The sequence below is a fragment of the Phalacrocorax aristotelis genome, chromosome 2 (genome assembly GCF_949628215.1).
Source record: "Phalacrocorax aristotelis chromosome 2, bGulAri2.1, whole genome shotgun sequence".
Lineage (NCBI taxonomy): Eukaryota > Metazoa > Chordata > Aves > Suliformes > Phalacrocoracidae > Phalacrocorax > Phalacrocorax aristotelis.
Window position 1 is genome coordinate 122,229,057 of NC_134277.1, and position 13,040 is coordinate 122,242,096.

General features: G+C 40.9%; 1 protein-coding gene across 1 annotated transcript in view; it reads left to right on the forward strand.

The window, feature by feature from the left end:
• Positions 1–13,040, forward strand: part of LOC142053390 (chloride channel protein C-like) — an 82,553-nt gene that overhangs the window by 26,100 nt on the left and 43,413 nt on the right. The window contains exon 11 of the mRNA XM_075084995.1: positions 532–703. Within this exon, the coding sequence (XP_074941096.1) occupies positions 532–703 (172 nt within the window). The remainder of the gene's footprint in view (positions 1–531; positions 704–13,040) is intronic.

The following is a 13,040-nucleotide window of genomic DNA, read 5'->3' on the forward strand; positions in this document are numbered from 1 at the left end:
ATTTTGGTCTTGCTCCTCAGTGTAGATATGGTTCGTTTGAGGACTGCTGGGTTCTCTTCCAGTTTCATTCCTGGTTAGCTTTGGGCAGGTCATTAATGCCTATTACTCCATTTTGCTCATTTGTTACATGGCTGTAGTACTTTACTTTTCTGGTTTATGGGGCACAGGTAGACTTAATTTTAAGGCTGGAGCTCTAGAAATGTGGGCTTTTAATCTGAAATATCCCAGTGTTTGTATCTATACTTTTGACTGTATTCCTGTAAGGTTCATTCTCATTTGGCTTTGAAGGACATTAAGACAAACATGCTGATAGTCCTTTTTCTTCAAATATGGTAAATCTGGCAGTTTCATGCTAGTGATTGGCACTAAGTAAATGCTTATTCTAAGGAAGGATGCTAGCTAGAGCTTTTCTTGGGAAAGGAGTAGCTACAGAAGTTGGCAAAATTAATCTGGGATCAGCAGAATATTAGAAGCTTTTCTAGAAAACGCTATCATTGGCAAGAGGATTGCTCTTTTTCTTCTTGCATACAGGTACACAGGAGCTTTGTATGGCAGGATAATTGGTTTGATCCTTGTTTCCATTTTTGGTGTTCCAACTAATGAATACGGAGCATGGATTGATCCAGGTCTCTTTGCTGCCATTGGAGCTGCCTCCTTTTTCAGTGGTGTGTCAAGACTAACCATCTCCCTCACTGTGATAATGGTAAGTATGTTAAGTTTTTAGGTATTTGTGTGGCCAAGATTGAGCTGAGCTTTTGCTGCTGCAGCTAAATGAACCACAGGTGTTGTCCCATGCACATTGAACCACAGAGAAATAAATTATTGGCCTGGCTTTTTCTGGCTTGCCTGAAGAGATTTGTGACGTGTAAGTTTGGAAATAACATTCTGACTGAGAAATATGACTATCTGTTTTCCTATTTTTTATTTTTTGGGGGGTTACAGAAACAATAATGGCATCAGTGGTTTACAAACAAGAGAACAGAATATACTATCTATTGTTTCTTCTGAATTACAAAAAATTAGTAGATCACACTGCTTGGCTTGTGAATTGACTTCTGTGGGGGCTGAGGTTCTTGTGCAATGCACCTTTTTATGTTGGGGCTGAATATGGCCTTCTGGATGGAGTAAGTGAAGGATTTGCAGTAGTATAGGCAAGTGATGCAATGGGAAACCTCCCAGGTCTCTCTGATAAATTTATGCCTTTTAGATTTCAAAATTTTGAGATTCGCTTGGAACACATTTCATATTTCTGTTTCCTGCCCCTCCTGTTATAATAGAACATTTTGAGTCTGTGCTACAATACTTTCCAGGCAAGCCTCTTGAAAGCTAGAGGTTTTGCAAACAATACTCTTCTAATTAGAGAGGATGTTCTTTGCTCTCCCCAGTTGCAACATCTGGGGACAGTGAGTTGTAAGGCGCAGCTGAAATTCAGCTTAGTCAACAGAGAAGTGATGTTGGGGTCACAAGGGGGAAGCTTTCACCCTTCCATGACAAGGACATTCAAGTCCTATGAGTGTTACTGTGTGTGGAAATTTCACCAATGACTAAACCTAGTCTTGGCTGCCCAGCTGGCTTTGCCCAAAAGTATCTCATTAAAATCTTTGCAGATGTCAGAATTCACCCGGAGTGACCAAACCAGGATTTTCTCTTCTAGTACACTGTTGCACAGTGTTTGATAAAGTAGCTGTTTGTTGGCACTCACTCTGAACTGGGTTCATTTTAGTGATAGGTTGTGTAGATTGTGTAGGAAGCCTTTTTTTTTTTTTAATGTTTTATCTTGAAACGTGTTGTATGTGCATAAAAACTTCTCTAAGGGCATTGAGGTGCTGGAGCGTGTCCAGGGAAGGGCAACAAAGCTGGTGAAGGGTCTAGAGAAAAAGTCTTATGAGGAGCGGCTGAGGGAGCTGGGGTTGTTCAGTCTGGGGAAGAGTAGGCTGAGGGGAGACCTTATTGCTCTCTACAACTACCTGAATGGGGGTTGTAGCGAGGCAGGGGTCGGTCTTTTCTCCCAAGCAATAGGATGAGAGGAAATGGCCTCAAGCTGCACCAGGGGAAGTTTAAATTGGATATTAGGAAAACCTTCTTCACCAAAAGGGTTGTCAGGCATTGGAACAGGCTGCCCAGGGATGTGGTGGAGTCTCCATCCCTGGAGGTATTTAAAAGAAGGGTAGATGTGGTGCTTGAGGATATGGTTTAGTGGTGGACTTGGCAGTGATAGGTTAGAGGTTGGACTTGATGATCTTAAGGGTCTTTTCCAGCCTTAATGATTCTATGATTCTATGAATAATTAGATTGATTACGGAATCACTCCTCCTTCAGTGTCCTCTTAGTTCTTTAGCACTTATTTATCCATTAAGTACAAATGCACTCTGGCATTTTTGCTTCTATTATTGCTGTTATGCATCTTTTGGAAGTTACTGTATGATTTGTTGGCCAGCTACTAAGTCTGTAAAACTTGAAGGGGGGAAAGTTGGTGCCTGGACACTAGGTGTAGGTTTTTTGAGAGACCCTATTACCACTAAATGTAATGTCTTTTCCAAAGTAGGCCTGAATTTTCTTGCAATGGCTCAATACATTTTAAGTATCATTTGTAAATCATTCTTTTATGGTCTTGCTGTAGATATAAGTCCTTAGTGGCAAAAGCAGTTGATTGACATCTTCCTTAGCTTGGTGCTCATGAGGCTGTGCTTCATCGCAGGGAAGTGAGAGGTGATTATGTGCCAGAACACTTGCTGGTCTTGGATGACAGAACTGCATTTCATTCAGCTCCAGTAGAGAGGAAAAGCCTGCATTTTATTTGCTTCATTTTCTCCCTGCCTTCCCCATTACCTGCACTTGTTCTTTTTTTTTCCAACCACCTCCGTGAGCACGCGTGTACAGCATATGCAAAACAATAGCTGGAATCTGTTAAGAGCACTGTAGGACACTCAATTGAAAAGGCACTAGAAAAATGAGGATTGCATTGCAATGTGTTCTGAATTCCCCTAGGTGTCATGTTATAACCCTTCTGTGCCTCTCTCTGCGAGGCTATTTATGAAATTATGTTTCAATTCATGTTTGTCCAAGATAAATAGCTGCATTGCTTGAGGAAATATTAATTTTTGAGGAGAAAAAAGGTCCTGGACATGACAATGCAAAAACATAATTAAAAGGTTGTGCCCTCAAACCATAAAATGCACATATTTTTCCTATATTGTCTGATGGTTTCAAAAAGAATTGAGAATGTTTGCTTTGGCTTTTCACAGAGTCTTCCATGTGGAAATAGTTATGAATGTGGGATTTGTAGTGAACAGGTTTGTATGCTGCTTTTTTTTTTTTTTTTTTTTTTTTTCTCCTTTCTCATGGCAGACCCCACAGGCATCTGCCCACCTTTTCTTTCTTGGCTGCCTCTTTCTAACCCCCATGCTGACACTTGACCCTCATCCTCAGTTCTTTGTGGTGAATGGTAGATGTGGTGACATTTTCCTTGGCAAATACAAGGACCAGCCTTATGACTTGCCTCCCTGCAGCCTTCTGTCTCCCATGTCTTTTTAAGTGTCATGTGTCCTGGCGTGCTGGCCTCAGGGTGCTCTAGATGTGGGAAAAGGAATAGCATCTTCCTACAGTGTGTTTTGTCTCTGGGTCATTCTGTGTTTTTATCATTCCTTTTGTATTTTTACCTCTCAGCAACACAGCCTTGCAAGGGTTAAAGAGGAAAGGTGGCACTTGGCTAGCCTAAGATTAGTGTTCTTGCCCAGTACTGGTGATGCCCCTGTGTGCAAGCTGAGAGAAGCTTGATTAGCACCAGTTTGGATCCTTTGTCCCCTGAGTTGTCTGTCATTCTATTACACAGGACAGAAAAGAGCCCTGAACCTCTCTCTTGCCTGTTCTGCTCAAACAGAATTAAAGCAGTATATCAGTTTATTTGCCTAATTTATTTCTGCAAGAAATCTCTTCTAAGGGATATGGGGAATGCAATTAATTCTGAGAAGTTTGACTCAAAACCCTGCTATGAAACACTGTGAAACCCTCAATGAGACACTGAAATATCAGGCTTTTAACAGATGTCGGCTCAAGGAGAAAATAGAGTATACCTTAGGATTTGGAGGAGGAAACGCAATGCTGTTACATAAACCAAAGGGAAATCTCCACAGAGGATTAAATGGCCTAAGGTCTGTCCTTGTGTCTCTTCCTAATGGCGGGTGTGGCTGCTGTGACTGAGTGACTTGTGCTAATGGGCATAATGTTGGTACTGAAAAGATATGAACATCTGATGGGGGTCCAGAGCATTATGAAAAGTTGCTTGTTGATGTCTGTCTGAGTCTGCAATACGGCAGAAATAACAAGCTGTATGTAAAATCATCTGGCTCATAAGATGGTATTGAAGGCTCAGAGATGAGGTTTGTTTGTGCTTTCTGCTCTCTGATGCCTGCATCAAGACAGGCACACTGGCAGAGCACTGTATATAATAAGTTACACTGCTCTAAGTGACCTGCTGTCCTATAGTTAGGAAATTTGGCATATTTGTTATATATAGTCCATTAAGAAATGAAAAGGAACATTTTTTTTTTTGCATAATTTGGATACCTCAGTTGTAATGTATACTTCTGACATGTTTCCCAGCAGTGTTACAGGTCATCTTCAGTAAGTGCACTAAAATAACTGTATCAGCAGGTAGTAACAATTAAACCCTAACCTCTCTCCTCTCTCAATATTTCTTCAGTACTTCTAGTTTAGGTAAAATGTGCTTACCTCAAATTACAGGCAGGATGTATTGTTGCAAATTCTGCGGCTACCTTTCTCACTTCCTCAGAGAGAGTGACTCTCGAGCAGCTTAAGTCCTTTCACAAGAAATTTAAGTACAGTGTCACTTAGAGTAGATATGACAGACACATCATGTTGTACAGACGTGGTGAGAGAATACAGCACAGACAACCACCCAATCCAACTAACTAGAGGGAAATTATAAGAAAAGCAGAATGGTGATGTAAGATGTTAGAAAAATAAGCACAAGACTTCTAAAATACATGTAAAATTTGCCAGGTATCCAGTGCAAGTTTTTTACAAGAGAGCTGTGTTGCTCAGTGGTTGTAGGATGCAATATGCTGCATTTTGAAGCATTTGACATAATGATGATGCAAGCAGGAAGGATGGTTTTGAAAATGCTAAAACAAATATAAATTCTGAATCTTTCCTTGTTCAGTGGAGGTGTCAGATAATATCGCATAGCTGGCGCTTGAAGAGCAAACAGTAAAAAATCCTGGCTGCTCATGGCATTGCTTTTCTGTACTGCTGCTAAAAAGACCATCGGGGGCCAGGCATTCTCACTGATTTAAATCAAATTTCTCCTAAGAGAGGCCTGATCTAATGGATGACAGGTCTACTCTACAGGTGAAAATGGATAAACTGTACATTAACTGGGCAACACAATTGTTATATGTGTCACGCTTGGATTAAATGTAAATGTTAATGGGTGTAAATACTAGGATTCTTCTTGTCTAATGGGATGCCAGAAAAAGTCTGTATAGTTGTGCCTTTCAACATGCTGGGAGTAGTTGGATTGTGGTATTTTCCACTTCAGCCTCCTCCTCTGTGGTGCTGGAGAGCCATGGACTGGATTGCCAGCAGCTGTGTTTGGGTTTTGGTTGGTACCTGGTAATACCTTGCAGCATTTCTGTGAATTTCCCCTGCTCACCTCTGCAAATTATTAATACTGAGCTCTTCTGAGTGATTTTTTGGGGGCATATGATTAACTTACACGCTGCTTTTCTTTTTTTATTTTCTTTTTTCAATTTTTGTCAAGATCTTAAAACTTTTAGAAACAGAGAGAGCTTTTTAGTAGAAATGCTGGGTTGCCCAGTGCTTTTTGTGTGATGTTTTGCATGTCTGTCAGAACATGAATGATGTTTCCTCCGTTTTCAGTTCCAGCCTGCCTGCTGACCCCTGTTACCTGTCACTGTTTTACTTGGCTGCAGCAGGGTAAGGTCTCCCTGAGAAAGGAAGAAGGATGCCTCTGGTGGTGCATGTGCTCCTCATCACGTGAAACAGCAGTGTCTGTTTGCCTTGGGCAGCCTCCACCTCCATTTGGGTTGGGGCTGTGTCTGCCAACTGGACCTCCTGCTTTTCCCTCTTCCCTTCTGCTCCTTGAGCTGGAGAGTAAGGACAGAAAACAGCTCATGGTACGAATTGGTTGTCTTGTTTGGCCAGTCTCCGGGGTTTGTCCCCAACTGGTTTATGAGGGCCCAGGATTGTTGTGTAGGCAATGAGGAGAGCCTGAAAAGGAAGCTGCCTGCAGAACTGGCAGAACTTAGAGGTGCAAAGGGTCTTCAGTGCAAACTGTGCTTTACATAAGACTTGTTGATGTACTTGCAGTCTTCTTGGATCTTGCTCTAGTAAGAGAAAGAAACAATAAAATAACCTTTAAACAGCTGGCTTTAAAACACCAACTACAGTGCAGGTGCCTTTCTGTAATGCATAGTTTCCTCCCAGTTTGTCTTACTTTTTTGTTTTTGGTAGATTATTAAATGCACAAAATGAGTGCTGGCACGAAGCTGGGCTTGTGTACTGGTGCCCTTATTATGTTCTTCCCAAATGGAGGACCCGCTGACCCTGAAGCGATGGGGCTCAAGAGCAGTGGCACTTTCATGCTGTGGGCTTCAGAAAAAGGAGGCTATTGGATTTTGGTCCAGACAGCTCTTCAGGGCAGGTCTTATGGCATGAGTAACTACAGGAAGCAGGATATTTTGCAAGATGTCAAATTAAATGATTTAATCGGTCCTTATGGTCTTAAAAGAAACCAGTCTTGTTTTCGGCACATAAAACGTGGTGTAACATCTGACTAGTTGAAAAGAAGGGAGTTCCCTTCCAAACTTGTAATGCCATCCAAAGTGCGATCCTTTCCTTGATAAAGATCGTAGTTTGCTGAAGTGTGAGTAGGAAACTTCTCTGAGTGCTGAGTATGCTTTTGGCATACCAGCAAGCAAGAGAACAGGCTGATCTGAAATACATTAATTTCTTGTTCATGTGAAGAATCTTGTGGTCAAATAACATCAGTATGATCTTACAGTCAATCCAGCAAAATGTTCTTCAGTGCCTAGCTTTGTGGTAGGAGTGACTATAAATACGAAAGTCTGCAATAGCTTGTTTTTTTCAACATCACTCGCATTAGAGTAGAAAGCCATTTTTAAAAATCATTCTATTTTTGACTGAAAAATGAGGCCTTCAGATCTGTTTTTACAAAACCCTTGGACATTTCATCAAAAAGCTGAACATCTGAAAAACAGAAATAAAGAAAAAAAATATTTTAAACGTCCTAGTATAAGCTTTGTTGTTTCACGTCAGCATTTTTCTGTAAGGAATGAAATATTTCCCGTGAAACACCAAAGAGACTTTCTTGGTATGTCTGAGGAAGGAAGAGGCAATACATGGTGCATCGTGGGAGACGTAGTTTAATCTGAGAGGCCAAGCCGAATCTGAGTTTAAAATTCTCAAGAGATGCCAAAATAGCATTCCAAATGAAAGCTTTTTGGGTTTTAATCTTAAAAAATACTGCTCTACAGGGATGATAAACAATTTGTCACATCACTGGAACATTCCATAAAAGAATGTATGCTTGTGAGGAAAAATGAAAGAAAACCCTTTTTCTTTCTGGATGGTAGCCTTATGAACCCAGCCCAAGAAAGTCAGAACAAGTCCCCTCTGATTCATTCATTCATCATCTGTAAAGAAGAACTGCAACTATGGGGCAGTTGGTTAGTCTATAGGTAATTCACAGATTAGAAGAGAATCCAGCTATATCTCTAATATAGCTGTTTCAGCTTTGGCACCAGGTTTTTATCAGTAAAATAAACAGACATGACTGAATTGTACATGGATTCAATTGGCATTGAACTTTTAGAAAGTTCAGTTGTGCATCTAAAATATTGAAATTGAGACTGCATCTCTGTTTTAAATACACACATTGGAAATGAAGTTGTAATGCGAGAAGATAACATTTTTATATAGTCATTTTTCTGGCTCTAGCTTTCAGTAGCTTTAAAGGTATTTTATAAATAAAGAGATCTGGTGTATTACAACATACAGTTGTACATTTGGGACATGTAATATAAACCTTAATGAAAGTTCATGAGAATTTAATGTGCAGAAGTTATTTTTAATTCACAGTATCTTATCTGTTTTTAATTTTTTTCAAATTACAAAATGCAATTGGGCTGTCTTATGTACTAATTCTTTGCCAGATCTAATTTGTTTCCAAATTAAAGACATTTTTCAGTTACACTGTCACGAAAAGCATCTGAAACTGTTAAGTTTTGTTATATTTTTAACTTTAAAAACTTCAGAATGTTGCCGATAGTGATTTTTCCAATTTTTGAGAAAATGATTTATCTCTGGGACAAAACCTACCACCATAAGCCTACCTCTTTTTTTCCAGCCTGAGGGGTTTATTATCATCTTGAATTAAAACCCCCATGTAACCGGGTGCTCTAATGAATGGGGGCTCAGGGCCAGAAATCCCTGTTTGATTATTGGACCCAGCTGAAACAGGAGCAAGTGGTTACACAACCCGGCAGCTGCTGGGCTGAACAAGGTCTGTCAGTGGGAAGGAGGCTCCTACTGTAGGTCCTGAGAGATGCAAATCCCTAGGGAGGAGTATGGCCTCCCCTCTGCTCAAGATGGGCAGAACAACATCTTTTGTTGTTGCAGTTTCAACATTCTCCCTGTTTTTTTTTTTTGAAGAGGAATAAGGCTGGGTCCAGGGCACACATGGTGGTGGTGGTGACTGCTGGTGAAAGGTGTGCTGCTGTTGTGAGCAAGACTGAATGGAGGTGGGCACCGAGGGGAAGCCATGAAAGCACATGGAAAAGTAGAAGCACTGCAGAAAGGAGGAGCATAATTGGTAGCCAGTGGGACCTGTCCTAATGATGGCTCTTCTCTCATTTTGAAATATGAAAAAGGGATGATGGAAAAAACTCTTGAGTGCCTGATGGCTGTGTCTCAGGCAGGCTTGCAGAGCCAGACCTGAGCTGCTTTCTTGCACCTCTAAAAAAAAAAGGCAAAACAAAACAAAAAAAAAGCAAAAAAAACCCAAAAAACCCAACCCAAACAAAAAAAAAACAACCCACAACACCCCAAACTGGCAGTGGTCACCCAGCTTGTTGTCCACTGGTGAGTTATGTAGCAGCAGATGACTTCTTCAGTTGCTGATGCAACTTGTGAAACAGCAGTGCCTGGCTTTAGAAAGGATGAAGTTGCACAGCTGTGGAGACAGCTGGAGTGGAGTTGTCTGGTGCTTCAGATCATATAGCATGAAGACTGACCTCAGGTTACTCTGCTTATACTGCCTTCACCTCATGCTCTTCCTCAGCCTGACCCTTGTTCAAAGAAAAGAGAATTTATGTGGAGGGCTTAAGTCATACTTTTCCCTTTCTCCTCCTTGTTTAGCACAGCGTATGCAGTACTTGGGAGGGAACAGGCAAAGACAAGGGAAAGCACTGACTTTAATAAATGAATATATCCTTATGGCACACTTTGGCAGCACAGACCTTGGGAGATGTCTGAGTGTGCCTTCCTCTGACTTGCTCAAGATGGAAGGGCGTGAAAGGGACATTGGGCTGCTGGGGCAAACGTAGTCTGGTGCTCTGGAGAGAAAATGATAAGGAGCTCTCAGCTGCCTGTTGAGAGAGCCATTCCTGTTTGAGAAACTAATAGAGGCTCATGACAAGTCATGTCAGCATCTGTCATGCTACATTGGTGTAGATGAGAGAAGATTTTGACCCTCACTTTAGAATGAGTACGCATGTACATGCTCTGGATCAGGGAGTGTTTTCTGAACTGGTTAATAAGGCACGTACTACGGAGTCCGTACCAGAAGGGCAGGAAGGCATATGTGCCCACTCAACAGTCAGGTTCAAATTCTCTCCATAGATGCTTAAAAACAGTTCAGTACAGTTACTCCAGCAGGGTTACTCAATATCGAATTTAGCTTTGGTCAGGATTCTCCGCATGGCCACAGTTTTCATTTTAACTCCCCAGGAGCAAATGCCACATGGTTGATCTTCCACCTGATTTGGTGGGGAAAGGAAAATGTTTTGCAGAAGCTGGGACAAATGTGTAGTATTCAAGATTTTTCCCATCATGTTGCCTTCAAAGCAGGCAGCGGAAGTGCTTAATTATTTGGAAACTCATTTGGCAGGTTCTTCCCAGCACTAGGCTATTTAATGCATCAGCCCGTCACACTTAAATACTTTAGGGCTCACTTAACGTTTTTGATTACACCTGAGATGGTTCACAGAAGCTGTTTTGACAGGGTATAATTTTCTGTTACTAAGCTGCCTGATTTTTTTTCTAATGAAGAGTTTAAACCCTAGTCAAAACAATTTTTCAAAATCTCCGAGCCTACAGTTATTCCTAACAGGATAAGCATTCGCTCTGCTTACACTGCCTGTCAGGAGAAGCCTGGTGTATTTGTATGGTATATTTAATGTTATTTTGGAACCTGACTGCAAGTGATGTCACCTTTTTACAAAGAAGGGGAGATGCAGAGTAGTGTTGTACGGATCCTAGTCTTATTCAAATTAATGCCAAAATAATTGGAGTAACAATGCATAATCAGCAAACTGTTAAATACATTAAGTCCTACTATTTTCTGTTGAATTTGCTCCAACTAGGGGAAGATCACCATGTGTTTTTTGGCAGTAGCTTGTCTGGAAAATGAAATAAATGAAACCGTGCTCTCATGGAGAAAGAGGTGGGGAATGGTTTCAGGACCTCAGATTTCGTAATGCATTTCTTTAAGAAACTGGAGGCTCAGTGAATGAGTACCTATGCTCATTCTGAGAATAACAAGCTTTTGTAAGTTTTCTGTTCTGATATTTAAGGCCTGATCTCCTACTGAAGGTAAAGCTGAAATGAAGTTTGCAGCCCATGGCATACAGCATTTATCAAATAGCCTTGGTAAATCCACTGTCCAGCCTGCAGCTGCCTGTAGTCATGGGGCTCTTTCTTCTTCAGCCTTTTCTAGACCTCAGGAGCTGAGGCCATAAGAATCATGGCATTCCGCAGATGTTGCTTTTAGCATCACTTTAATATGACAAGAGGTTTATTGCAGTAGTCTATCTTACTTAAAAATGCTCATGAATCATAATTTAAAGAACTCTGCGATACAATGGGTTAAAAAAGTACAAGGTTGCTTAGCTGGGTTATTATACAGTACAGTGCTTGTTTTGCAAATATTTAATACATGACCCAGCTGAATTTTTAGGCATATTCAGCAATGCACACACACAATGCTGCTATTTTTATTACTAGAATGTTCACCTGACACAGCACACACCACTGTTACCTTCCTGAGACACATATTTAGACAGCTTTGAAACCTCCTTTCAGGGTCTGGTGTCTGCTCTGTATGCAAGCTAAAGAGCCAGATTACAAAAAAATCACTGATACATATCTTTCCAGGGGATCTTGGCAAGAGTTGCTGCTATCACCTATGCTGTTTCTGATATCACTTGCATCCATTGCCACAGCCTGTCAAAACAGGTGTATTTATAGGCCCTGAGGGACTGAAACAAGAAATCAAACATTTCTATATTCTCTTTAGCAATCTCCTGCTGCTGTACTAGGTCTTGGAATTAGAAAAAATTATTCTCCCTTTTAGCAAGGAAATCATCAACAAAATGCTGGTTGGCTTCAGAAAAACACACAAATATTTAAATCCACATCAGAGAAAACTGGGACAAGATCTCACTGAACATTATGAATTAAAGTAAATTAAGAAGCAGTGCATGAGTGTGATTAATTCAACTACTTTGCTTAAAGAGAAAAAGTACGCACCCTGTGCTAAGATATCTTTTCGTGCTCTGTCTTGGCAGTAATTAAGCTCTAGGGTGCTAGAGGCTGCCTATTCCTCGTAATGGCCTGGAATAGTTAATGGGGTTGAGCTCTGTAAGAGGAAGAATCCCACTAATTGTGCAATCCTCCTGGCACTGGGGTTTGGCAGGACGTCCTCACAGTGAACCTACGCTGGGTGTGCCGCCCTTTGTAGAGTGTGATGCACAGCTTTGTGTGCCTGAGGCTGCAAGAAATAATAATTTTCAGCAGTGTGAGGGAGCTTGAATGCATAACTTTTTGGGGCTAGCATGGCAATCATGTCTTTTTAGGAGATTTATGTTTACTGTATTGCAGCATCCCACTTTTCCAAAAATTTCCAGCAGTGATGGTGATGAGTGATAAGGAGATACAGTAAAGTGAGTTGAGTTAATGGATGTAGTCCTAAGACTACAAAGGATTTCTTTAAAGGTGAAGTGCACAGGAAAGGAATATTTTTCACTTAGTTTTAAAGAGAGAGATTAACAGAAGTTCAGGGAGGGAGTATTCAGCTGGATTGATATGTGAAGAAGGTGCCTCTTTTGGCATAATCCCAGATGAAAATAGTGGATCATGATAGCTCCATTTCAACCCATAGTTTGTCAGGAACTAGTAAGTGGGAAGTGACTCAAGTGTTCAATGCACAGGTTTCTAAGGGCCACCAGATCATAATCCAGAGATGAAAGAAGTTGAAATGCAGATCTGTATCATTTATGAAATGGCTGTGACAATACAAATAACTTAATCGTGGGAGATGTTACTTCCATAACCTCCTGTTCTCAAGAAAGCTGCATGAACAACTCTTTTACTGCTGTGAATAGAGAATTGTTCTCTCCTTCCCTTCTTTAAGTCAAGTGATCAGCTTGCAACCTTGTTGGTATTTGCTCTAAGAAAAAAATGATCAAAAGTTTTCTGCTGGCTACAAGCCCTCCACCCTTTGGAAATGTTCTGTTGATCATAAACGATTTTTTTTCTTGGTGCCTTTAATCAATAGTAGCAAAAATTTCAAATAAGAGACGTTCTGGTTGTATATGAGAGAAATGAAAGTTGCTTTCCTGGGGGAGCGTGTACTCTTCCACAAAATCTGGTGTCCTGGAGACTGGGAAACTGTGCACAGAGCTGCAGCCTCAACTCCAAAGCTGTTGGATTTGGCTCGTAGTACCAAGGCTTCATGTCCCTTCCCATCTACCCACTAT